Source organism: Mauremys reevesii, linkage group 22 (assembly GCF_016161935.1).
Source record: "Mauremys reevesii isolate NIE-2019 linkage group 22, ASM1616193v1, whole genome shotgun sequence".
Lineage (NCBI taxonomy): Eukaryota > Metazoa > Chordata > Testudines > Geoemydidae > Mauremys > Mauremys reevesii.
In genome coordinates, this window is record NC_052644.1 from 21,946,955 (window position 1) to 21,970,714 (window position 23,760).

A 23,760-nucleotide genomic window follows, 5' to 3' on the forward strand; every position below is an offset into this window, starting at 1 on the left:
TAACCATTAGACCCCACTCCCCTCTCAGAGCTGGAGAGAGAACCCAGGAGTCCTGGCTCGGAGCCCCACCTGCTCCAACCACTAGATGCCCCTCCCCTCCCTGAGGAGAGAACCCAGGAGTCCTGCTCTAACACGCCCGACATCCCTCATCACCCCACACTCCCCTCTCCTAGTCCTGTTGGGTTTCTGTCCAGGGGTGTCTGTGCTCCTCACACAGCCTTCCAGCGCCATCTGCTGCTCCTCTGTGGGCATCTCTGCTCCAGAGCCATCTGCAGTGCCAGGCCTCGGCGTACGGGGCCCCCCGTGACCCTTCAGTGCCAAGCCTGGGGCGTACGGGGCCCCCCGTGACCCTTCAGTGCCAGGCCTGGGGCGTACGGGGCCCCCCGTGACCCTGCGGTGCCAGGCCTGGGACGTACAGGGCCCCCCGTGACCCTGCGGTGCCAGGCCTGGGGCGTACGGGGCCCCCCGTGACCCTGCGGTGCCAGGCCTGGGACGTACGGGGCCCCCCGTGACCCTGCGGTGCCAGGCCTGGGGCGTACGGGGCCCTCCGTGATGCTGCGGTGCCAGGCCTGGGACGTACGGGGCCCCCCGTGACCCTGCGGTGCCAGGCCTGGGGCGTACGGGGCCCCCCGTGACCCTGCGGTGCCAGGCCTGGGGCGTACGGGGCCCCCCGTGACGCTGCGGTGCCAGGCCTGGGACGTACGGGGTCCCCCGTGACCCTGCGGTGCCAGGCCTGGGACGTACGGGGCCCCCCGTGACCCTGCGGTGCCAGGCCTGGGGCGTACGGGGCCCCCCGTGACCCTACGGTGCCAGGCCTGGGGCGTACAGGGCCCTGCCCTAGGGGCAGAGGAGGCTGTATCCCAAGCCCAGCTGGGGTCAGGGTCATTACCCCAGCTGCTATGGCGCGGGTCAGGGTCATATCCCTGGTTGCTATGGCTCAGGTCAGGGATCATGGCCTGGTTGCTATGGTGCAGGTCAGAGGTCATGGCCCTGTTGCTATGGAGCAGGTCGGGGGTTATGGGCCCAGTTGCTATGGTGCAGGTTGGGGGTTATGGGCCTAGTTGCTATGGCACAGCTCAGGGGCCATAGCCCTGCTTGTTATGGCACAGGTCAGGTCATGGCCTGGTTGCTATGGAGCAGGTCGGGGGTCATGGGCCCAGTTGCTATGGCACAGGTCAGGTCATGGCCTGGTTGCTATGGAGCAGGTCGGGGGTCATGGGCCCAGTTGCTATGGGGCAAGTCAAGGTCATGGGACCAGTTGCTATGGCACAGGTCAGAGGTCATGCTCTGGTTGCTGTGGCACAGGTCAGGGGTCATGGCCCTGTTGCTATGGAGCAGGTCAGGGTCATGGGCCCGGTTGCTATGGTGCAGGTCGCGGGGGGGGGGTCACCACCATGGCGCCAGGAGCGCCCCGGCGTCGAGTATTATGGTCTGCCCCTGCCCCGCGCTCGGGCACTACTTTTCCTGCCGGCGGCGGAGGGATCATCCCTCCGAGTGGGGGAGATTCGCGCCTCCTTCCCCCGCCCCCGATGCGAGTCCCGGCGGCGCAGGGATCCGGACGCGGTGACGGGGACGCGCATGCGCAGAGCGGGCAGGGAGCAGGCCCCGACCAGGCGGCAGCGGGAGGAGCCGAGCGCGGCGCGGCCGGTGAGGGGGGGGGGTCACGCGGCGCCCCGGGGAGGGGGCTGGGCCCGGGGGGGGCACGAGGGGTCCAGGCAGCCCCGGGGGGGCCGAGCAGGTGGGGGCGGTTGCGGGGGGGCCCGGGGGGGGCAGCTGGGGCCGAGGGTCACGGGAGGGGGGGTCAGGTGAGGGGGGGCCCGGGGGGGCAGCGGAGAAGGTGGCTGATGGGGGGGGTTACTGGGGGAGCAGGAATTGGGGCGGGGTCCAGGCGGGGGAGGGGAGCAATGGGGGTGTGTGGGGAGGCGGAGTCCTGGGGGTGCAGGGCCCCTCGAATCGCGTCCCGGGGTCCCTCTCTGGGGAGTCGCTGCCGGGAGTCCAGAGCCCGTCGCCCCTTCCCGCAGAGACGAGACGTAACCGCAGGGGATGGACCGGGTTGGGGGGGTGACCCCAGGATGGGGGGGGCTGAGGAGCCCCATGGGGGGGGAGCAGAAGAAGCACATGGGTTGCCCAGGAACTGGCTGCGTCCATGGAGATGAGGTGGGGGGTGCCGCTGGGAAGCAGAACCCCACCAAAGGAGGAGGGAGGAGCTTAGCTGGCCCCTAAGTTGGCTGAGTTTGGGGGGGCCTGACCCCACACACTTGGAGGAGGGGGGATGCACTTGTAGGATCCAACGATCTGGCATTTTCCCTCCCCCCCCTCAGCAGATTTCCCAAGATGACGCAGTTCCTGCCCCCCAACCTGCTGGCGCTCTTCGCCCCCCGAGACCCCATCCCGTACCTGCCCCCTCTGGAGAAGCTGCCTCATGAGAAACACCACAACCAGCCCTACTGCGGCATCGCGCCGTACATCCGGGAGTTCGAGGTGAGCTCGGCCTCCCCAGCAGGGCGGCGCTGGCAGGGGGCTGGAGGCGGGGAGCTGGTTGCCTCATCACCTCTTTTCTCTGCTCCAAAGCCGCCAGGCTCCCCCCCGCCCCCCATGTCTGTGCCACCCACCCGCTTGATGCCCTGCTAACGTGCTTCTCTCCCCCCCAGGACCCACGCGATGCCCCTCCACCCACCCGCGCTGAGACCCGTGAGGAGCGCATGGAGCGGAAGGTACGGCTCTCTGCAAGCATGGGGGTCAGCCCATCCTTCTAGGGGCATGGGCAACCGGGGTGGGGGGTTTGTCTGCGTGCGCCCCTCCCCCCGAAAGCCAGCTCTGGGTTGTGTGGGGAAGGGGCGAGCTGAGGAGGCGCTCTGCTGCCAGAGTCTCTTCTGTTCTCCCTTGAGTATCCCTTCTCCCATATAGTCTGGTGATTGAATCGTGGGGCTGGGAGCCAGGACGCCTGGGTTCTCTCCCCAGCTCTGGGAGGGGAGCGGGGGAGGATTTGGCAGCCAGGACTCCTGGGTTCTTTCGCTGGTAATTCTGTCACTAACTCCCTTTGTGAGCTTTGGGGGGAGTGCCTGGGCGTCCCCGTCTGTGAATTGGGGGTAACAGCCCTGCAGAAGGCGGTGAGGACGAAGCAATGAGCGCACTTTGAGAGCCTCGGGGGTGCTAGTGACTAAGAGCTCCCCTCGAATCCTGTCCTGGATTCCCTCTCTGGAGAGTCACTGCCAGGAGTCCAGAGCCCGTCACCCCTTCCCTTTCCTTCCCACAGAGACGAGAGAAGATTGAGCGGAGGCAGCAGGAGGTGGAGAATGAGCTGAAGATGTGTGAGTGTTGGGGGGGGAGTGTCCCATCACTGTGGGGGGCAGGGGGGTTGATCTAACTCCCACCTGCTGGGGACATCCCCTCACGGGTGCCTCAGCGTATGGGAGGGTGAACGGGGGCTGGGGGGGGCGGCATCAGCCATTGATGTTTCCGCCTGCCTAGCCCTGTTCTCTCCCCATCCAGGGGACCCGCACAACGACCCCAACGCCCAGGGAGACGCCTTCAAAACCCTCTTCGTGGCTAGAGTGGTAAGTTTCCTCCCGCTGCCTGGGAGCCCCTTCCCGGGGCACCTGCTTCTCCCCCCCACCTGACCGCCAGCAGCAGCTGTCTCACCAGCCTGTCCTCTCCCCCGCAGAACTACGACACGACAGAATCCAAGCTCAGAAGAGAGTTCGAGGTCTATGGCCCCATCAAACGGGTAAGAGGCTGCGAAGGCCTCGCTGTTCCCAGGGCGGGAGATTGACCCTGGGGAAATGGGGGGGTCTCCATCCCCTGTGAGCTCCCAGCCCAGAGGAATGCTGGGGGAGGGGGGTCCCTTCCTTCCTGGTCCGTGCCTGCGGAGCCCCGGTGGGCTTCTAACCGCTGGCAGCTCTGCGCTGAGACAATTGCCGTAATGAGCTCTCATGCTTAGGGGCTTCAGCCAGGCGCCCGCAGGGGGCAGGTGGGGATTCCCCCGATACAACTAGCCAGATGTGGGCCGGGTTTTCCCTTCCTTGAAAGGATCAACTACAGCTGGAGATGGGACACCAGCCGGGGTGAACTGCTGCTCTGAGGTGGTCCCCAGTCCCCTTGCTGCCTGACTGGTGGGGCTTGTTCGTATGCTCAGGGTCTAACTGATCCCCAGGTTTTCGGGTTGGGAAGTTCCCCCCCAAGGTTTTGGGTTGGGAAGTTCCCCCCCAAGTTTTCGGGTTGGGATGTTCCCCCTCCAGGTTTGCTTGGCAGGGCCCTTGTGGGATTTCACACGGGTGACGGGTGTTCCTGGCTCTCCCTATCCTGGTGGTGCCCTGTTGGGACCAGGCTACCCCCCTGGCCAGGAAGGCTCTGTCAGACCTCAATCAGCGCATGAGCGCCCCCTGCTGGTCTGGAGCGAGTTAACCAGCACAACGAAAGGTGCTGTGGGGCAGTGGCTTGTGTCAGACTGAAGCCGGGGCTAAGCAGCGCGCGTGGGAGGGGCCGTGTCTGGGTCATTAACCTGCCACCCCCCCACCCCCCCAGATCTACATGGTGTACAGCAAGCGTTCCGGAAAGCCGCGCGGCTACGCCTTCATCGAGTATGAACACGAGCGGGACATGCACTGTAAGTACCGCCTCTGCCCGGGCCTCTTTGCCTCTCCCTAAAGCGCATGTTTTCCATCTCGGCGCCGGCCCTCGAGCTCCCGGAGGTAAGTAACGGAGCGCAGGGCCGGCGCAAACTCAGGTTCCATTACTCTGCTCCCTCCCCCACCCCCCTGGAGCTGGACATGAACGACGGAGGCGGGGCTGGGGGCCGGCCATCAGAGGGTTAATGCTGAGATGACCCCCGCAGGCGGGGTGCCCCTCCCTCCCATAACTGCAGATTAATGTAATCAGGGTGCTGCTGGTCGTGGCGTGTGAGTGAGAGGGTGCGTGTGCTCCGACGGGCTCAGCGCTGTGTGTAACCCCCCCCCCGAACCGCTGAGCTTCACGAGCTGCCCCCGCTCCAGGGCTGAGCCCAGAAACGGCGAAGCTGGGGGAGCGGCTCGGCTCGAGCGTGTGGGGGGGGGCAGGTGCGTCTTGGCGCTAGTGACTGTTGTGAACGATGCTGTTGGGAGGAGGGGTGTATTAATTCTGTGTTCTTATTGTCACTGCAGCCACCTTTCTGATGGCTATTGCCACTGCTGGCTTGCAGCTGATGCTAATGCTCCCCCCATACAACACCTCAGTGTATGGTTGGTATAAGGGTTTGTATGTTGGTAAGATTTCACGGCACCCCTACACCTATACACGAGCCAGGCCACAGCAGCGGTAGGCACCTAGCGTGGTGGGGGTGGCGACCGGAGAAGCTTGCTCTCTCGTCCGGCTTCCGCTCTCTTGCCGGGCGGAGACCGGACGGGGGGTGCGCAGGCTCCGAATTCCCACCGGAGGTAGCGAGGGGAGGGCAGGCCGGACGTGACCCTGTGTAGGATGCTTCCCCGCAGCTGATGAAGCAGGACTCGAATATGTCCCAGGGCTGGGTTTCGGTCCTGCCCGCGTGTCAGTGCCGGCACTGCTGAGGGGGAGCTCGCAGCGCTGGCTGCATCTGTCTGACTCTTAATCCCCACAATGAAACTGCAACCCAGGCAACTTCCTGCTCCCCGCCCAATCCGTCCGGCGTATCCGCCGCTCCAGCCAGGGGCGCTCTCTGCTCGAGCTACCATCTCCCTTCGGGCGTCTCGCTGCCCAGGCCGGGGTGGGCCGTGCCGTGCAGGGCACTGAGCTTCCAGTCGCGTCCTAGCGGGGCAGGGAATATTCGAGTCCTGCCTTTAGCCGTTCCCACCAGGCTGGCGAGGTGAGGTAGACTAGCTACTCTGGCTGCCCCTGGCGCAGCCAGCCACTCCGTGGCCCGCGCCTGGGGCTCGGTTGGGGCGTCAGTCTCGGCTGAGCCTCGGACCGGCGCCCCGCGGCTCGCAGAGACAGCCCCCCCCACAACCCTGCGGGCGAGAAGGGATGGACACGCAGGCAGCCGGCACACAGCGACACTAGCCCAGGGCAGCGTAAGTCACCTCACGCGCCCGCCCCGTAGAACCGCCCGTGGGCGCTGAGCCGGGCTGGGCTTGGCGAACCCGCCTGCCCCATGCAGGGATGGGGTCCGGGCGCTGGCTGCTGAGCTCTCTGGCAGAGCCACCGGCCTCGCAAGGCGTCGCCGAGGACACTAAACCCAGCCCGGCTCCAGTCCCTCTTGAGCCCTCCACATCGGACCGTGTAAGGGGACGGGTCTGCCCCCGTTTGTGTAGGACCTACAATATCTCCCTGCGTGAGCCCTGAAGGCCTGTCCCCAGCAGTCACGCTGCCGACCTCTGGACCCGGGGGAGGGCGCAGGGCCATTGGCCAGCGACCGGCAGGCTGGGGATCTGTGACGGGTGGTGTCAAGGGAACGGAGCCCTGCTGATGCCAGGGATCGAGCCTCCCTTTGAGCCCTGGCCCAGGGCGATGGGGGTGGAGCAGTCAGCCCCGGGGCTCTCCCTGATGGAGTCAGCGCTTAGGGGGAGAGGTTCTGCCTAGGGGGGCTTGGTAGAGAGGTGACAATAAGGTTGGTCTCAGGTAAGCCACGGCCTCTCCTGGCCGGGACCAGCACCACAGACAGACACGGCCCTGGGGCGGAACCAGGACCCCATTCTAGCCAGGGCAGCGCAGGATCTCCCTCTGCCTGGGGTGTGCTCTGTTGGCATGGGGGGCTCTTGGGGGGCCGGGTTTCCCCACAAGTGCCTTGGACGGAGGTGGTCTGGGGGGGGCCGTCCCTGTGGCTAGGGTGCTCTGCCCTGCCCCCTCGAGGTTCTGGCTGAGTGGGCAGCTGTGTCCCCTCATGACCAGCCAGCTGGCAACGAGGGGGCAGGGGAAGAATCCTGCCCCGGCCCCCCAGCCCGGCGGCAGGCCGGGCGGGGGCTCCAGCTGAGCCATTGTGGGGCTGGTAAGTGTCCCCTCAATGCCGTAGTGCCCCAGCTCCTGTGGGGGGCAGGAGGGCGGGCAGGGCCAGGGGGACCGTACCTCCCGTGGGGGGTACACCTACGCCGCTGCCAAGACAGGTAAGGCAGCGAGGTGTCGCTTGGCAGCCACGCCACCCCCCCCTAAATGCCAGTGCCCCGGCCGGGGGCCCGGGGGCGGAGCCCAGCCTCTCGCGCCCACGCTAGCAGCCTGATGCGTTGAGTTGAGGCGCTAAGTTGAAATGTTTTGTAAGTAGTTTCTCCAGGTAAACGCTTTTATTTCCTTCTCGTGAGCGGTGCCCGTCTAGCGCCCCCTCCTCCCCCCCTGTTGCCTCGGTGCCATCTGTAGCCGCCACGTAGGGATCTGTACTCTGTTCCTCTGGTGACGACAGGCGGGGGGGCGGCAGGGGCGTGACTGGCGGGGGGCGGCGGGGGGAGTGCCAGCCGGGTACCAGACTGTAAAACCTTTGCGCGTACCACCCCTGGTTGTACACAGATTCCTCTCCCTCCTTCCTGTAGGTGTAATACCTCCTGCTTTGGGGGGGATGCATGGCGGATTCGGGGTTAGCTGGCTGGCTGGGGTGGGGGGTGGGCAGCAGCGGTGGGCGGTGTACCCCCGTCTCATAGGGGTTTACCCCCCCACGGGGCTGCCTGGGTCCCACGCAGCGAGCGTGGCATCGGGGAGGAGGCGGGGGGCAAACGCAGGTATTTGACTTGTCGGTAACATTCCTTTCCTTGCAGCTTTGGGGGGCTGGCTGGGGTGGGGGGCGAGGGGCTGCTCCATTCAGCCCAGCAGCCGTGGCTTGCGGATCTCCGGCCTCGACGGGGTCGGGGCGTCCTGTGCTCTGGCATGGACCCAGCTGCTGAAGTCTGGGCAGCACGGGGGAGGGGGACCTCGGGGCAAGCTACCCCACGGCAGGGTGGGGCAGCCCCTCGGCCGGCTCTGGGGAGCCACGGGGCAGGTGGGGGGAGCTGTGTGTGTCTGGTGGGGGGGGCGGGCGGGCTTGTGTGGGCTCCGTGCCTAACAGAAGCGCCCTCCCCCCCCCGCCCTTGTGGACACCCCAATCTGTTGCAGCGGCATACAAGCACGCAGACGGCAAGAAAATTGACGGCAGGAGGGTGCTGGTGGACGTGGAGAGAGGCCGGACAGTCAAGGGTTGGCGTCCCCGCAGGCTGGGTGAGTAAGACACCCCCCACCCCACACACACACCCTGCCCCGCCGGAACGCAGAGCGGGGAGAGTGACCCCACATCAGGCCTGCAGCGCCGTGGCAGGCAATCGGCACAGCCCTCGGCGTCCCCTGCCAGGAGCTCCCCACCCGGCCTGTGACGGGCTCCCCAGGGTGCAGCCTGGAATTGGGGTACTGCTGAGCCCTCTGTCTAACCAGCCCGGGCTCCCTCTGACAAGCTGCAAACCCCTCCAGGTCCTGCACTCACACAGCCCCCCACAGGTGGGGACACACCCCGCTGAGTTACATGAATGCTTCTTCCAGCCAGTCCCCCCCAGCTTAGGACCCCAGAGCCGGATGGTCTTGCCCTGGTCAGAAGTCTGATCCGTGTAAGCTGGGTCCCCAGCCCGCCCGTCCCCCAGTGTGGCGAGAACGTGCACCAGCTTTTATTCCCGTTTGCGCTTCGAGCAAAGCCCATCGGTCGAGATAAAATACAAAACCGATTTGTTAACGGCAGAAAGAGATTTTAAGTGATCGTAAGTGAGGCTGCAAGGCTTTGACGGAAGTCACGGATTTTGGGACCTCTGTGGCTTCTGCAGCGGCTGGTGTGGCCCCCGACAGCTGGTCCTGGGCGCAGCAGCGGTGCCCTGGGCCACCCACCGCAATCCGAGTTCCATAAACTGGACAGGATTTGAATCGAGCATCATCTCACCCTGATGGTAGATTTCCTTAATACGCAAGCTGGATTCTCCTTTCCAGCCTGGGACCACCTCCCCCGTTCAGTCTTCATTGTCCAGATGTTCTTCCAGGTGTTGAGGTGTGAGCAGGGCCGGATTAACTCTCCTGTGGGCCTGGGGCTGTTAGATTTTTGTGGGGCCCCTGGGGGGTTGGAGTGGACTCGGGGCAGGGGGTTGGGGTGCAGGTTGCAGGCTCTGGCTGGGAGGCACTTAGCTCGGGCGGCTCCCAGCCAGGGCTAATGCAGGATCCCTGGCTCTGCGCTGCTCTGCTCCCCGAGATGGCCGGCACCTCCGGCCCCTAGGCAGAGAGGCCCTGCCGCTGTGCACAGGCACCGCCCCTGCCAATGGGAGCTGCGGAGCCGGTGCTGGGGGCGGGGGCAGCGCGCAGATTCCCTGAATGCCCCGTGCCTTGGGGCACATTGGCGAGCTGGTGCTCGCAGCTCCAGGCCTGGGGGGGGGCGCCGAGGCTCGAGGCTTTCCGGGCTCCATGAAAAGCAGCAGGCCACATCCAAGCAAGCGGTGCGGATTCCCCTCCACGGGCCTTCCACGCTGCCGCCCCTGAATGGCTGGTTGGGGGGGTTCCCGGCCGCACAACCTAGTTCAGTAACACCCCCCCCCAGCCCCCGCCGCACAACCTAGTTCAGTAACACACACACACACACACCCCCGGCCGCACAACCTAGTTCAGTAACACCCCGCAGCCGACTTCCTGCCTTCCTGCCCAGCGGCAGCCCCCACAGTCCAAGCAGAGTGAGCCCTTGCCAGGCAGACGGTGCACAGCCGAGCAGAGGCGCAGGGCAGTGGTGAATATGGAGGTGCCCCTCCCTTCCCTCCGCTGGGGGAGCCGGGGGGGTTGAGTTGGTCCCATAGATCCCTGCCGGGAGCAGGGTGCTGAAAAGCTGCACTTTCTTTATAGGTGGTGGCCTGGGGGGCACCCGGAGGGGTGGTGCCGATGTCAACATCAGGCACTCCGGCCGAGACGACACCTCCAGATACGACGAGCGGTGAGTGGGGGGCAGACTGTGCCCCGGGGGACCCCGCGTGCCCCCCCAATTTTGGCCAGACCCCCTGCCAAGGGATATGGTGGGGTGGGGCCTGGAGGAGAGTTTGGGGGAGGGACAGTGATGGCCCAGTGCATTGTGGGAGTATGGAGGGCTGTGGGTGTCTGCAGTGCCCCCTGCTGCCCAGAGGGGGTGGGGATGGCCCAGTGCATTGTGGGAGCATGGAGGGCTGTGGGTGTCTGCAGTGTCCCCTGTTGGCTGGAGGGGGTGGGGATGGCCCAGTGCATTGTGGGAGCATGGAGGGCTGTGGGTGTCTGTAGTGCCCCCTGTCCCAGTGCATTGTGGGAGCGTGGAGGGCTGTGGGTGTCTGTAGTGCCCCCTGTCCCAGTGCATTGTGGGAGCATGGAGGGCTGTGGGTATCTGCAGTGCCCCCTGCTGCCCGGAGGGGGTGGGGATGGCCCAGTGCATTGTGGGAGTGTGGTGGGGATGGGGTGACGGATGGCCCAGGGGTTAGAGTTAGGGGTGTGACGCCCGGGGCCCCTCTCCCCGCAGGGACCGGGAGCGGGAGCGAGACCGGCGGGACCGGAGCCGGGAGCGGGACAAGGAGCGGGAGCGCCGGCGCAGCCGGTCCAGGGAGCGCCGGCGCCGCACCCGCAGCCGGGAGAAGGAGGAGCGGAAGCGGAGCCGGGAGCGCAGCAAGGACAAGGACAAGGAGCGGGAGCGGAAGCGGCACAGCCGCAGCCGGGAACGCAAGCGGGACCGGGACCGGGAGCGCGACAAGAAGGAGGAGCTGCCCGAGGGGGGGGACGCCCAGGCCGAGGAGGTGGCGCTGGGCGAGCTGGGCCTGGACAGGCTGGAGCTGAAGCTGGAGGGCGAGGACAAGGGCAGGGAGAGGGACAGGGACCGGGAGCGGGACCGTCGGCGCAGCCACCGGGACCGCGACAAGGACAGGGACAGGGAGAGAGACAGGGAGCGCCGGCGGGACCGGGAGCGGGACCGGGAGCACAAACGGGAGCGGGGCGAGCGCGGCGAGCGGGGGGCCGAGAAGCGGGACGAACGGGCCGGCCAGGACAACGGCCTGGCCGAGCCGCTGGAGGAGACCAGCCAGGACATGTTCCTGGACCAGGAGTCCATGCAGTCCGGAGACGGCTACATGTCCACGGAGAACGGGTACCTGCTGGAGCAGCCCCTGGAGTGAGGGGGCTCCCCTGCCCCCAGGCCGGCCTGGCCACTTCCCTTTTTTTTTTTTTTAGGTGGGTAAGTTTTTGTCCCCCCAGTTTCTGTAGCGTGACCCCCCCGAAATGCCACACGTCTGTATAAAGCCCCGCGCGGCTGCATCTGCTTTTCTTTAACCACAATAAAGGGGTTTTAATGGTTCTGCTGTGAGGTGCTGTTATGGGGCGGGGCGGGGGGGGGGCTGGGCTAGGAATGGCCAGAGCTGCGGGCCCCACACTTTGCCCTCAAGGAGCAGCCTCGAATTGTGGGCACCAGATCTGGGCCCAGGGTCCAGCCACGTTGCAGCAGGGCCAAATCCCCTCTGCCCTGGCTCGGGATTCCCCCGTTAGGCATCGGGCAGGGTCCCTGCCTGCCAGGAGCGTCCCCCCCCCACGTGGTCACTGCGCTCTGCCCCCGGCGTTAACGCTCTAAGGCAGCCTTAGCTGGGGGCGCCCCTCCCCTGGGTCTCTGACCTGTTCCTGGCACCCCCAGGCGTGGGTGGGGCCCGTGGTGCTTCCAGCTGGGCCACAGGTGTGGGGGGCCCACACCTGCCCTGCCCCCCCCATCTAACTCCTGCCCCCCCAGCCCTTACCCCGCTCCACCCCCCCGCGGCTGAGGGGTTTGACCCGGAGACTCACCCGCCAGGGGCTCGGGCCTGCCCCCTATATTGGACCCCCCCCCAGCCGGGTGTTGATCTTGCCCCGTGAATCCCCCACCCTGGGCTTGGCCTGGGGAACTCGCCGCCCCTGGACGTGGCTGGGGAGGGGCCTGAGCACCAAGGGGGGGGTCACCCCCGAGCCGGGGGGACCATGGAGGTGCTGCAGGGACCCCCCCGGGTGGGGGGGGCTTTGCTCCTGCCCCTCCCCCACCTGCTCTCAGTGTCTGCGGGGGGGGGGGGACGTGCTCTCAGGCGTGAACTCGCGGCTGGGGGCGCGTGCACAGACGTCGTGCACCCGCACGGAGCTCCGGGCACGCGCGTGCGCGCAGGTACATTTCCACCCCCGCGCCGTGTCCCCCCCCATCACCCCCATCACCCCCCCCCCAGTGCAACGTGGGGCGGGGCCGGTGCGTGAAGATGGCAGCGCTGAGCAGCGAGCCGCTGGGGCTGGAGCGGGGTAAGGGCTGGGGGGGCAGGAGTTAGATGTGGGGGGGCAGGGCAGGTGATGGGGGGCAGGAGTTAGATGTGGGGCAGGGCAGGTGGTGGCTGGGGGCAGGAGTTAGATGGGGGGCAGGGCAGGTGGAGATGGGGGCAGGGCAGGTGGTGGCTGGGGCAGGTGTTAGATGTGGGGGCAGGGCAGGTGGTGGCTGGGGAGCAGGGCAGGAGATGTGGGGGCAGGGCAGGTGGTGGTGGGGCAGGAGTTAGATGGGGGGCAGGGCAGGTGGCTGGGGGCAGGAGTTAGATGGGGGCAGGGCAGGTGGTGGCTGGGGGCAGGAGTTAGATGGGGGCAGGGCAGGTGGTGGCTGGGGCAGGTGTTAGATGGGGGCAGGGCAGGTGATGGGGCAGGAGTTAGATGTGGGGGCAGGGCAGGTGGTGGCTGGGGGCAGGTGTTAGATGGGGGGTCAGGGCAGGTGGTGGCTGGGGGCAGGGCAGGTGGCTGGGGGCAGGAGTTAGATGGGGGGCAGGGCAGGTGGTGGCTGGGGGGGCAGGAGTTAGATGTGGGGGGGGCAGGGCAGGTGGTGGCTGGGGGGCAGGTGGTAGATGTGGGCAGGTGTTAGATGTGGGGGCAGGGCAGGTGATGGGGCAGGAGTTAGATGTGGGGGCAGGGCAGGTGGTGGCTGGGGGCAGGTGTTAGATGTGGGGTCAGGGCAGGTGGTGGCTGGGGCAGGAGTTAGATGTGGGGGCAGGGCAGGTGGTGGCTGGGGGCAGGAGTTAGATGTGGGGGGCAGGGCAGGTGGTGCAGGAGTTAGATGGGGGCAGGCAGGTGGCTGGGCAGGAGTTAGATGGGGGCAGGGCAGGTGGTGGCTGGGGGCAGGAGTTAGATGTGGGGGCAGGCAGGTGGTGGGGGAGCAGGGCAGGAGTTAGATGGGGGGCAGGGCAGGTGGTGGCTGGGGCAGGTGTTAGATGGGGGCAGGGCAGGTGGTGGCTGAGCAGGGCAGGAGTTAGATGTGGGGGGGCAGGGCAGGTGGTGGCTGGGGGCAGGTGTTAGATGTGGGGCAGGGCAGGTGGTGGCTGGGGAGCAGGGCAGGAGTTAGATGTGGGGCAGGGCAGGTGGTGGCTGGGGCAGGTGTTAGATGGGGGCAGGGCAGCAGGTGGTGGCTGGGGCAGGAGTTAGATGTGGGGCAGGGCAGGTGGTGGCTGGGGGCAGGGCAGGAGATGTGGGGGCAGGGCAGGTGGTGGCTGGGGCAGGTGTTAGATGTGGGGGCAGGGCAGGTGGTGGCTGGGAGCAGGGCAGGAGTTAGATGTGGGGCAGGGCAGGTGGTGGCTGGGGGCAGGTGTTAGATGTGGGGCAGGGCAGGTGATGGGGGCAGGAGTTAGATGTGGGGGCAGGGCAGGTGGTGGCTGGGGGCAGGTGTTAGATGTGGGGCAGGGCAGGTGGTGGCTGGGGGCAGGAGTTAGATGTGGGGTCAGGGCAGGTGGTGGCTGGGGCAGGAGTTAGATGGGGCAGGGCAGGTGGTGGCTGGGGGCAGGAGTTAGATGTGGGCAGGGCAGGTGGTGGCTGGGGGCAGGTGTTAGATGTGGGGCAGGGCAGGTGGGGGCAGGGCAGGTGGTGGCTGGGGCAGGTGTTAGATGTGGTCAGGCAGGTGGTGGCTGGGGGCAGGAGTTAGATGTGGGGGCAGGGCAGGTGGTGGCTGGGGGCAGGAGTTAGATGTGGGGCAGGGCAGGTGGGGGCTGGGGGGGCAGGAGTTAGATGTGGGGGGGCAGGGCAGGTGGCTGGGGGGCAGGAGTTAGATGTGGGGGGCAGGGCAGGTGGTGGCTGGGGGGGCAGGAGTTAGATGTGGGGGGGCAGGGCAGGTGGTGGCTGGGGGGGCAGGAGTTAGATGGGAGCAGGGCAGGTGGTGGCTGGGGGGCAGGGCAGATGTTAGATGTGGGGGGATGTGGTGCAGCGGCAGGGAGTGAGTTTTGGGGGGTTCTCCCTGCCCCCTGTGTGAACCCCCCATCCCCACAGATGTGGCGCGCGCCGTGGAGCTGCTGGAGCGGTTGCAGCGAAGTGGGGAGCTGCCCCCCCACAAACTGCAGGCTTTGCAGCGGGTTCTGCAGAGCAAGTTCTGCTCAGCCATCCGCGAGGTGAGACCCCCTGGACCCCAAAACCCCTCTGTGCCCACAAGCACCCCCACATCCACCCCTGCATCCCCACGCCCTGTACTGCTCCCCCACATCCCCCTGCTCCCCACGCCCTGTACTGCTCCCCCACATCCCCCTGCTCCCCAACCCCTGTACTGCACCCCCACATCCACCCCTGCACCCCCACGCCCTGTACTGCTCCCCCACATCCACCCCTGCACCCCCACGCCCTGTACTGCAGCCCCACATCCCCTGTACTGCACCCCACATCCCCTGCTCCCCAACCCCTGTACTGCACCCCACATCCCCTGCATCCCCTATCCCCTGCTCCCCAACCCCTGTACTGCACCCCCACATCCGCCCAGGCTCCCCAACCCCTGTACTGCTCCCCCACATCCCCCTGCACCCCCACCCCCTGTACTGCACCCCACATCCCCTGCACCCCAACCCTGTACTGCTCCCCACATCCCCTGCTCCCCAACCCTGTACTGCACCCCACATCCCCTGCTCCCCAACCTCTGTACTGCACCCCCACATCCCCTGCATCCCCATGCCCTGTACTGCACCCCCACATCCCCTGCACCCCAATCCTGTACTGCTCCCCCATCCCCTGCTCCCCAACCCCTGTACTGCACCCCACATCCACCCCTGCACCCCACGCCCTGTACTGCACCCCCACATCCCCTGCTCCCCAACCCTGTACTGCTCCCCACATCCCCTGCTCCCCAACCCCTGTACTGCTCCCCCACATCCCCCTGCTCCCCAACCCCTGTACTGCACCCCCACATCCCCCTGCTCCCCAACCCCTGTACTGCTCCCCACATCCCCTGCACCCCAACCCCTGTACTGCACCCCACATCCACCCCTGCTCCCCAAACCCTGTACTGCTCTCCCACATCCACCCCTGCTCCCCACGCCCTGTACTGCTCCCCCACATCCACCCCTGCACCCCAACCCCTGTACTGCACCCCGCACGCCCTGTACTGCAGCCCCACGCCCTGTACTGCACCCCCATCCCCTGTACTGCTCCCACGTCCCCTGCTCCCCAAACCCCTGTACTGCTCCCCACATCCCCTGCACCCCACCCCTGTACTGCACCCCTATACATTCCCTGTACCCCAGACCCCACAATCCTCCAGGCCACCTCCAACATCTCTGGGACACCCCCTGCTCTGCACCCCCAGTCCCCCCTGCCGCCCCCCGAGGGTTCTGCAGTTCAACTTCTGCTTGGCCCTCTGGGAGACGAGCCCCCTACCGGGTCACACCCGGGGGCTTCACCCCACCACCACCCCAACCCCCTGGGGGTCCCCGACCATGACCCGCCATGGCCGTGTCTCCGGCTGTGACCCCCAGACACCTCCCACCCCCAAGCCCTGAATCACCTGGGAGTCCCATGGCCTGGATCAACCCTCACTGCCCCTGCCCCCAGCCCGGCCGGACTCCTGGGTTCCCCCCCAGCTCTCGCCTTGACAGCCCCTCCCCCGCTTTCCTCCCCCAGGTCTATGAGCAGCTCTATGACACGCTGGAGATCGCGGGCAGCGCCGAGATCCGGGCCCACGCCACGGCCAAGGTATGGCCCCCCCGGGAACCCCCTGCCCCGAGAGCCGGGCCTGGGCACCCCCGCCCCCCCGGGGACCCCCGAGAGCCGGGCCTGGGCACCCCTGCCCCCCGGGGACCCCCGAGAGCCGGGCCCGGGCACCCCCAAGCCCCATAGCTGGGACCAGGCACCGCCCCCCTCCGGGGACCCCCGAGAGCTGGGCCCGGGCACCCCCAAGCCCCATAGCTGGGCCCAGGCACCGCCCCCACCCCGGGGACCCCTGGGACTGAGCACCGCCCTCCCCCCGAGAGCTGGGCCCAGGCACTGCCCCCCCCCGGGGACCCCTCCCTCGGGCGCCCTGCCCCCCCCCCAGCGCCCTGCGTCTGTGCCCCCAGGCCACGGTGGCGGCGTTCGCGGCGAGCGAGGGCCATGCCCACCCCCGGGTGGTGGAGCTGCCCAAGACGGACGAGGGGCTCGGCTTTAACATCATGGGGGGCAAGGAGCAGAACTCGCCCATCTACATCTCCCGCGTCATCCCCGGCGGCGTTGCCGACCGGCACGGCGGCCTCAAGCGGGGGGACCAGCTGCTGTCCGTCAACGGCGTGGTGAGCCGGGGGGAGGGGACATGGGAGGGATGTGGGGGAGCGATGGGGGGACACCGGGAGGGGACATAGGTGTGGCCGTGGTGGGGAGCTGGCGTGGGGAGGGCTCCGGGAGGAGACATTGGGGGGCGATGGGTTAGGGTTAGGGGACACCGGGAGGGGACATAGGGGTGGCCGTGTGGGGGAGCTGGCGTGGGGAGGGCTCCGGGAGGAGACATTGGGGGGCGATGGGGGGCACCGGCATGGGGGGGCACTAGGAAGGGATGTAAGGAAGATGCGGGGGGGTGGCGATGGGGACCATGGGGGAGGCACCAGGGGAGGGACATCGGGCAGCACGGGGGGACCGGCATGGGGACCGGGAGGGCTGAGCATGTGGGGAGACTGAGGCAGCAGCAGGTGTGGGGGCAGCACTGGGGGGGGTCCGTGCCCCTAACCCCCGTGTGTCTGTGCGTGGGGCAGAGCGTGGAAGGGGAGCAGCACGAGAAGGCCGTGGAGCTGCTGAAGGCGGCCCAGGGAACGGTGAAGCTGGTCGTTCGCTACACGCCCAAGGTGCTGGAGGAGATGGAGGCTCGGTTCGAGAAGATGCGCACGGCCCGCCGGCGCCAGCAGCACCACAGCTACTCGTAAGGGCCCCCCCAAAACCTCCTTTGCCCCCCGAGACCCCCGTTCCCCCCAAAAAAACCCCCACCGGCGCCAGCAGCACCACAGCTACTCGTAAGGGCCCCCCCGAAACCCCCTGTGCCCACCAAGACCCCCGTTCCCCCTGAAACCCCCCGCCGGCGCCAGCAGCACCACAGCTACTCGTAAGGGCCCCCGAAACCCCTGTGCCCACCAAGACCCCGTTCCCCTGAAACCCCCGCCGGCGCCAGCAGCACCACAGCTACTCGTAAGGGCCCCCGAAACCCCCAAACCCCTATTCCCCAGAACCCCCTCTGGTGCCAGCAGCACCACAGCTAATCATAAGGCCCCCCCATAAGAACGGCCGTACTGGGTCAGACCAAAGGTCCATCCAGCCCAGTGTCCTGTCTGCCGGCAGTGGCCAATGCCAGGTGCCCCAGAGGGAGTGAACCCAACAGGCAATGATCAAGTGATCTCTCTCCTGCCATCCATCTCCATCCTCTGACAGACAGAGGCCAGGGACACCATTCCTTACCCAGCCTGGCTAACAGCCATTAACGGACTTAACCTCTGTGAATTTATCCAGTTCTCTTTTAAACCCCGTTATAGTCCCGGCCTTCACAACCACCTCCGGCAGGGAGCTCCACAGGCTGCCTGTGCGCTGCGTGAAGAAGAACTTCCTTTCGTTTGTTTTAAACCTGCTGCCCATTCATTTCATTTGGTGACCCCTAGTTCTTGTATTATGGGAACCAGTAAATAACTTTTCCTTCTTCACTTTCTCCACATCACTCATGATTTTAGAGACCTCTGTCATATCCCCCCTTCGGCTCCTCTTTTCCAAGCTGAAGAGTCCCAGCCTCTTTCATCTCTCCTCATATGGGACCCGTTCCAAACCCCGAATCATTTTAGTTGCCTTTCTCTGAACCTTTTCTAATGCCAGTAGATCTTTTTGGAGATGAGGAGACCACCTCTGTACGCAGGATTCGAGATGTGGGCGTACCATGGATTTGTATAAGGGCAATAAGTTATTCTCCGTGTTATTCTCTATCCCCTTTTTAATGATTCCGAACATCCCGTTTGCTTTTTTGACGGCCGCTGCGCACCGCGTGGACGTCTTCAGAGAACTATCCACGATGACTCCAAGATCCCTTTCCTGATTAGTTGTAGCTAAATTAGCCCCCATCATGTTGTATGTATAGTTGGGGTTATTTTTTCCAATGTGCATTACTTTACATTTATCCACATTACATTTCATTTGCCATTTTGTTGCCCAATCACTTAGTTTTGTGAGATCTTTTTGAAGTTCTTCACAGTCTGCTTTGTTCTTAACTATCTTGAGCAGTTTAGTGTCATCTGCAAACTTTGCCACCTCACTGTTTACCCCTTTCTCCAGATCATTTATGAATAAATTGAGTAAGATTGGTCCGAGGACTGACCCTTGGGGAACACCACTAGTTACCCCTCTCCATTCTGAGAATTTACCATTAATTCCTACCCTTTGTTCCCTGTCCTTTAACCAGTTCTCAGTCCATGAAAGGACCTTCCCTCTTATCCCATGACAGCTTAATTTACGTAAGAGTCTTTGGTGAGGGACCTTGTCAAAGGCTTTCTGGAAATCCAAGTACACTATGTCCACTGGATCCCCCTTGTCCACATGTTTGTTGACCCCTTCAGAGAACTCCAATAGATTAGTAAGACACGATTTCCCTTTACAGAAACCATGTTGACTTTTGCCCAACAATTTATGTTCTTCTACGTGTCTGACAATTTTATTCTTTATGATTGTTTCAACTGATTTGCCTGGTACTGACGTTAGACTTACCGGTGTGTAATTGCCAGGATCACCTCTAGGGCTCTTTTTAAATATTGGCGTTACATTAGCTAACTTCCAGTCATTGGGTACCGAAGCTGATCTAAAGGACAGGTTACAAACCCACGTAAACCCGCAATTTCACATTTGAGTTCTTTCAGAACTCTTGGGTGAATGCCGTCTGGTCCCGGTGACTTGTTACTGTTACATTTATCAATTAATTCCAAAACCTCCTCTAGTGACACTTCAATCTGTGACAGTTCCTCAGATTTGTCACCTCCAAAAGCCGGCTCAGGTTTGGGAATCTCCCGAACATCCTCAGCCGAGAAGACTGAAGCAAAGAGTCCATTTAGTTTCTCCGCAATGACTTTACCGTCTTTAAGCGCTGTTTGGGTCTCGATCATCCAGGGGCCCCACTGGTTGTTTAGCAGACGTCCTGCTTCTGATGTACTTAAAAACATTTTGTTATTACCGTCGGAGTTTTCGGCTAGCTGTTCTTCAAACTCCTCTTTGGCTTTTCTCATTACGTTTTTACACGTCATCTGGCAGTGTTTATGCTCCTTTCTATTTACCTCACTAGGATCTGACTTCCACTTTTTAAAAGATGCCTTTTTATCTCTCACTGCTTCTTTTACATGGGTGTTAAGCCACGGTGGCTCTTTTTTAGTTCTTTTACTGTGTTTTTTAATTTGGGGTATACATGGAAGTCGGGCCTCTATTATGGTGTCTTTGAAAAGCATCCATGCAGCTTGCAGAGATTTCACTCTTGTCACTGTACCTTTTAATTTCTGTTTAACTAACCTCCTCATCTTTGCATAGTTCCCCGTTCTGAAATGCAATGCCACAACGTTGGGCTGCTGAGGTGTTCTCCCACCACAGGGATGTTACACCTTGTTATATTATGGTCACTATTTCCAAGCGGTCGTGTTATAGTTACCTCTTGGACCAGCTCCTGCGCTCCACTCCGGACTAAATCGAGAATCAGCTCTCTCCTGGTGGGTTCCCGTACCAGCTGCTCCAAGAAGCAGCCATTTAAAGTATCGAGAAATTTTGTGTCTGCATTTTGTCCTGAGGTGACATGTTCCCAGTCAATATGGGGATAAAGAACTCGATAACAGTGGGGGATTTCAATTATTTTGCTAGCCTCTCTAATCTCCCTTAGCATTTCATCCTCACTACCACTGTCCTGGTCAGGTGGTCGATAATAGATCCCTCATGTTATATTCTTATTAGAGCCTGGAATTACTATCCGTAGAGATTCGATGGAATATGTGGATTCATTTTAGATTTTTACTTCATTTGATTCTACATTTTCTTTCACATATAGAGCCACTCCCCCGCACGACCTGTTCCGTCCTTCCGATATATTTTTTACCCTGGAATGATCATGTCCCATTGATTGTCCCCACTCCACCAGGTTTCTGTGGTGCCTTCTATAGCAATATCCTCCTTTAACACGAGGCACTCTGGGGGTTGGTCCTGCTTTGAGCAGGGGGTTGACCTCCTGAGGTCCCTTCCAGCCCTGAGATTCTAGGAGTTCAGCCATCTTATTATTTAGACTTCTGGCATTCGTGTACAAGCACTTCAAAAACTCGTCACTGTTTATTTGTCTGATGTGTCAGATTCTTTTTTATGTGAATGTTTCTCGTCTGATCTGGCTCATTCTTTATCCTCGTCCATCCTCTCCTCCTGACTAGACCCTCGAGGATCTCTGTCGCTGGGCTCTCCGCTAAGAGACGTCTCGGTCCGATCCCCGTGCTCCGCTGCAGCGGTCGGCTTTTCCCCATCTCTGTTTAAAAACTGCTCTGCAGCCTTTTTAATGTCAAGCGCCAGCAGTCTGGTTGCACTTTGGTTTAGGTGGAGCCCATCCTTCCTGTATAGGCTCCCCCCCGCATCCCAAAAGTTTCCCCAGTTCCTAATAAATCTAAACCCCTCCTCTCTACACCATCGTCTCATCCACGCATTGAGACGCTGAAGCTCTGCCTGCCTACCCGGCCCTGCGCGTGGAACTGGGAGCATTTCTGAGAATGCCACCATAGAGGGCCTGGATTTCAGTCTCTTCCCTAGCAGCCTAAGTTTGGCCTCCAGGACGTCTCTCCTACCCTTCCCTATGTCATTGGTACCTACATGTACCACGACCACCGGCTCCTCCCCAGCACTACACATAAGTCTGTCTAGATGCCTCGAGAGATCCACAACCTTCGCACCAGGCAGGCAAGTCACCCTACGGTTCTCCCGGTCATCACAGACCCAGCTATCTACGTTTCTAATGATCGAATCTCCCATTACTAACCGCTGCCTTTTCCTAGCAACTGGAGTTCCCTCCCCCGGAGAGGCAACCTCAGTGCGAGAGGCAACCCCAGCCCCATCTGGAAGGAGGGTCCCAACTCTGGGAAGGTTTCCCTCTGCTCCCATTGACTCCTCTCCTTCCCTGAGCCTTTCATCCTCCTCAACAGCGCAGGGCCTGTCTGACCGGAGGTGGGACAAAGCTACAGTGTCCCAGAAAGCCTCCCTGCGCCCCCCAGAGCCCCCTGCACCCCCCAGAAACCCCTGCCAGCCCCAGCAGCACCACAGCTACTCGTTAGGGCCCTCGCAGAGCCCCTCAGTACTCCCTGTGCCCCCCAGAACCCCTGACCGGCACCAGCAGCCCCCAGCTACTCATAAGGGGCCCCAGAACCCCTGTGCCCCCAGTACTCCATGTGCCCCCAGAACCCCAACTAGTGCCAGCAGCCCCAGCTACACATAAGGGCCCCCCAGAACTGCCTGTGCCCCCCCAGAACCCCCCAATGGTGCCAGCTGCACCACAGCTACTCATAAGGACCCCCTGCATCCCCCTAGAAAGCCCCCAGAGCCCCCATTCCCTCCAGAATCCCCCCAGTGCTGCCAGCAGCACCCCAGCTACGTGTAAGGCCCCCCCAACCTCCTGGTGTCATGAGCAGCACCCCCAAAATCACTCTGTGCTCCCCAAATCTGCTTTGCTTCCCTGGTCCCTGCTCTGACGAAAGTCCCCTCTGTTTTCTCCCCAGGTCTCTGGAGTCGCGGGGATAGCATCCGTCTCGTCCCGTGCTGGGGAGGCCAGGGGCCCCCCAGGCCCAGCCCCCTAAAGATTCCGTCCCCCCCCCCCCCCCCAGTTTTCGTGTGTAGCTGGGTCTATTTATCCGGCCTGTGCCGGCCCCGCCGTGAACCGTATTTATTCCCTTATTTAAATCTGACCCCTGTGCGTGAGCCGGTGTGAATCCGCCTGCCGGCCAGGCTGTGGGGAACAACCCCCAAGCTCTGAGAGTCGGAGAGGGTGTGTGAGGGAGATCCTGGCTTACGGGCAGGGAAGGGGGAGCGGGCTCCTGGAGAAATTCACTCCCCCCAAACCACCCACCTTACAGGATTCTCCTTCACTTCCTGTCCCAAATTCCTGTGCATCTTTGCCTGTGCACTCCACCCCAGAGGGGCTATGTCCCAGCGCTGGGCGAGGAGTCCCTGTATACCCAGCCCCAGCGCCCCACCCCACAGCCAGCCACATCTCAGCGCCGGGCGAGAGGTCCCTGTGTACCCAGCCACAGCACCCCACCCCACAGCCAGCCGCATCTCAGCGCCGGGCGAGAGGTCCCTGTGTACCTAGCCCCCCCCGTGCCCCACCCCAGAGGGGCTGTGTCCCAGTGCTGGGCGAGAGGTCCCTGTGTACCCAGCCCCAGCGCCCCCCCCCAGAGCCAGCCGCATCTCAGCACCGGGCGAGAGGTCCCTGTGTACCCAGCCCCCCCGTGCCCCACCCCAGAGGGGCTGCATCCTAGCATGTTGATGATGCAGTTTAGAGAGTGGCCACCAGGTGGCGACTTTGCTGCTTAACTGGGGGGGGGGGCGGGGGTGACACTTGGGGGACACTGGGCTTCAGGGTGTGTTGGGCATTGGTGCCCCACACTCCCGACCTGCAGCCCCCTCCTAGCCCAGCCCTGGGCTCCCCCCCTCCCCCAAGTTCTGCCTGTGCCCCTCCCGAGCCGCAGCATCATTTCTGGTCCCTAGGACCCCCCCATATCTCCCTTGCCCTGTCCTTTCCAAGGCAGGGGGCACAGAGGCCGGGGGGCTGGGCTCCCCTCCCGCCTCCCAGATCAGGAGGGGGTGCGGGAAACGAGCTTGGGAATCAGGGACACGCCCGTCCCCCTGGAGTGAGTCACCCCCTCAAGTCAGTTTTTCTGGTTTGGCCGCTGGGTCTGCCAGGGAAAGACGGGGGTGAAATTCCCAGAGAAGGAGTCAGAGGGTGGGGCTGGGCGGCAGGACTCCTGGGTTCTCTCCCCAGCTCTGGGAGGGGAGTGAGGTCTAGTGGTTAGAGCAGGGGGGCTGAGAGCCAGGACTCCTGGGTTCTCTCCCCAGCTCTGGGAGGGGAGTGGTGTCTAGTGGTTAGAGCGGGGGGGGGCAGGAGCCAGGATTTCTGGGTTCTCTTCCCAGCCCTGGGGGGTGGGGGGGTGGATGAATCCTACTCTTGGCCCCTGCTGTCCGTCTCCCCCTCCCCCTCCCCCCCGGGAACGTGCGTGCCCTGTGCCACGGCTCCTGATTGTGCTGGGGGAAAGGAGGTTCCTGACTGTGAATAAACCGATGGGAGAGAGTCTGTGACGTGCGTGTCCGTGTCTTTTGTGCCTCGGCCCTGGGCTCTGGTGTCCACATCTCAAGGACAGTGGTAAATTGCAGAGGGGCCGGAAAACCTGCCTGGCTGCTGGACGGATTCAGCCGGGAAATGCGGCGTGCGTTTCGCCCAGGCAGGAGGATTGGCCAGGGAACAATTCCCTGGGGTAGGGGGGCCCGGGACTCACTGTAGGTGACCCTCCCCCGCCTCCCTGCGCACTCCCCCCTGCTCCCCACGTTAGGGCGGAGAGGGGGCCAGTTCCAGCTGGATTGACCCAGCGACTCGACCCG

General features: G+C 63.6%; 2 protein-coding genes across 3 annotated transcripts; both read left to right on the plus strand.

Annotated features, from left to right (window-relative positions):
* The first annotated feature begins 1,493 nt into the window (after positions 1-1,493).
* SNRNP70 (small nuclear ribonucleoprotein U1 subunit 70) lies at positions 1,494-11,230 on the plus strand. Of its 2 annotated transcripts, none has more exons than XM_039510045.1 (10): positions 1,494-1,647; positions 2,322-2,481; positions 2,652-2,714; positions 3,257-3,311; positions 3,493-3,557; positions 3,665-3,727; positions 4,525-4,606; positions 8,023-8,124; positions 9,769-9,856; positions 10,406-11,230. In XM_039510045.1, exons 2-10 carry the CDS (start codon positions 2,335-2,337, stop codon positions 11,049-11,051), a joined length of 1,311 nt encoding a protein of 436 aa, XP_039365979.1. In that variant the 5' UTR covers positions 1,494-1,647; positions 2,322-2,334; the 3' UTR covers positions 11,052-11,230. The 2 variants fall into 2 exon arrangements, with proteins under 2 accessions (XP_039365979.1, XP_039365980.1); XM_039510046.1 differs by having other exon boundaries at positions 1,507-1,647; positions 2,325-2,481.
* Positions 11,231-12,069: 839 nt separating this feature from the next.
* LIN7B (lin-7 homolog B, crumbs cell polarity complex component) lies at positions 12,070-23,193 on the plus strand. Its single transcript, XM_039510152.1, has 6 exons — positions 12,070-12,183; positions 14,176-14,294; positions 15,790-15,861; positions 16,224-16,433; positions 16,890-17,053; positions 21,885-23,193. The coding sequence occupies exons 1-6, from the start codon at positions 12,144-12,146 to the stop codon at positions 21,904-21,906; spliced, it is 627 nt and encodes a 208-aa protein (XP_039366086.1). The 5' UTR covers positions 12,070-12,143; the 3' UTR covers positions 21,907-23,193.
* Positions 23,194-23,760: the final 567 nt, after the last annotated feature.

Excerpts from the sequence above, each read along its gene's own strand:
- SNRNP70 (XM_039510045.1), top strand. The coding sequence starts at position 2,335 with ATGACGCAGTTCCTGCCCCCCAACCTGCTGGCGCTCTTCGCCCCCCGA. Across the intron at positions 8,125-9,768 it reads TTGGCGTCCCCGCAGGCTGG|GTGGTGGCCTGGGGGGCACC; the intron begins GTGAGTAAGACA and ends CTTTCTTTATAG. Across the intron at positions 9,857-10,405 it reads ACCTCCAGATACGACGAGCG|GGACCGGGAGCGGGAGCGAG; the intron begins GTGAGTGGGGGG and ends CTCTCCCCGCAG.
- LIN7B (XM_039510152.1), top strand. The coding sequence starts at position 12,144 with ATGGCAGCGCTGAGCAGCGAGCCGCTGGGGCTGGAGCGGG. Across the intron at positions 12,184-14,175 it reads GCCGCTGGGGCTGGAGCGGG|ATGTGGCGCGCGCCGTGGAG; the intron begins GTAAGGGCTGGG and ends CCATCCCCACAG. Across the intron at positions 14,295-15,789 it reads TCTGCTCAGCCATCCGCGAG|GTCTATGAGCAGCTCTATGA; the intron begins GTGAGACCCCCT and ends TTCCTCCCCCAG.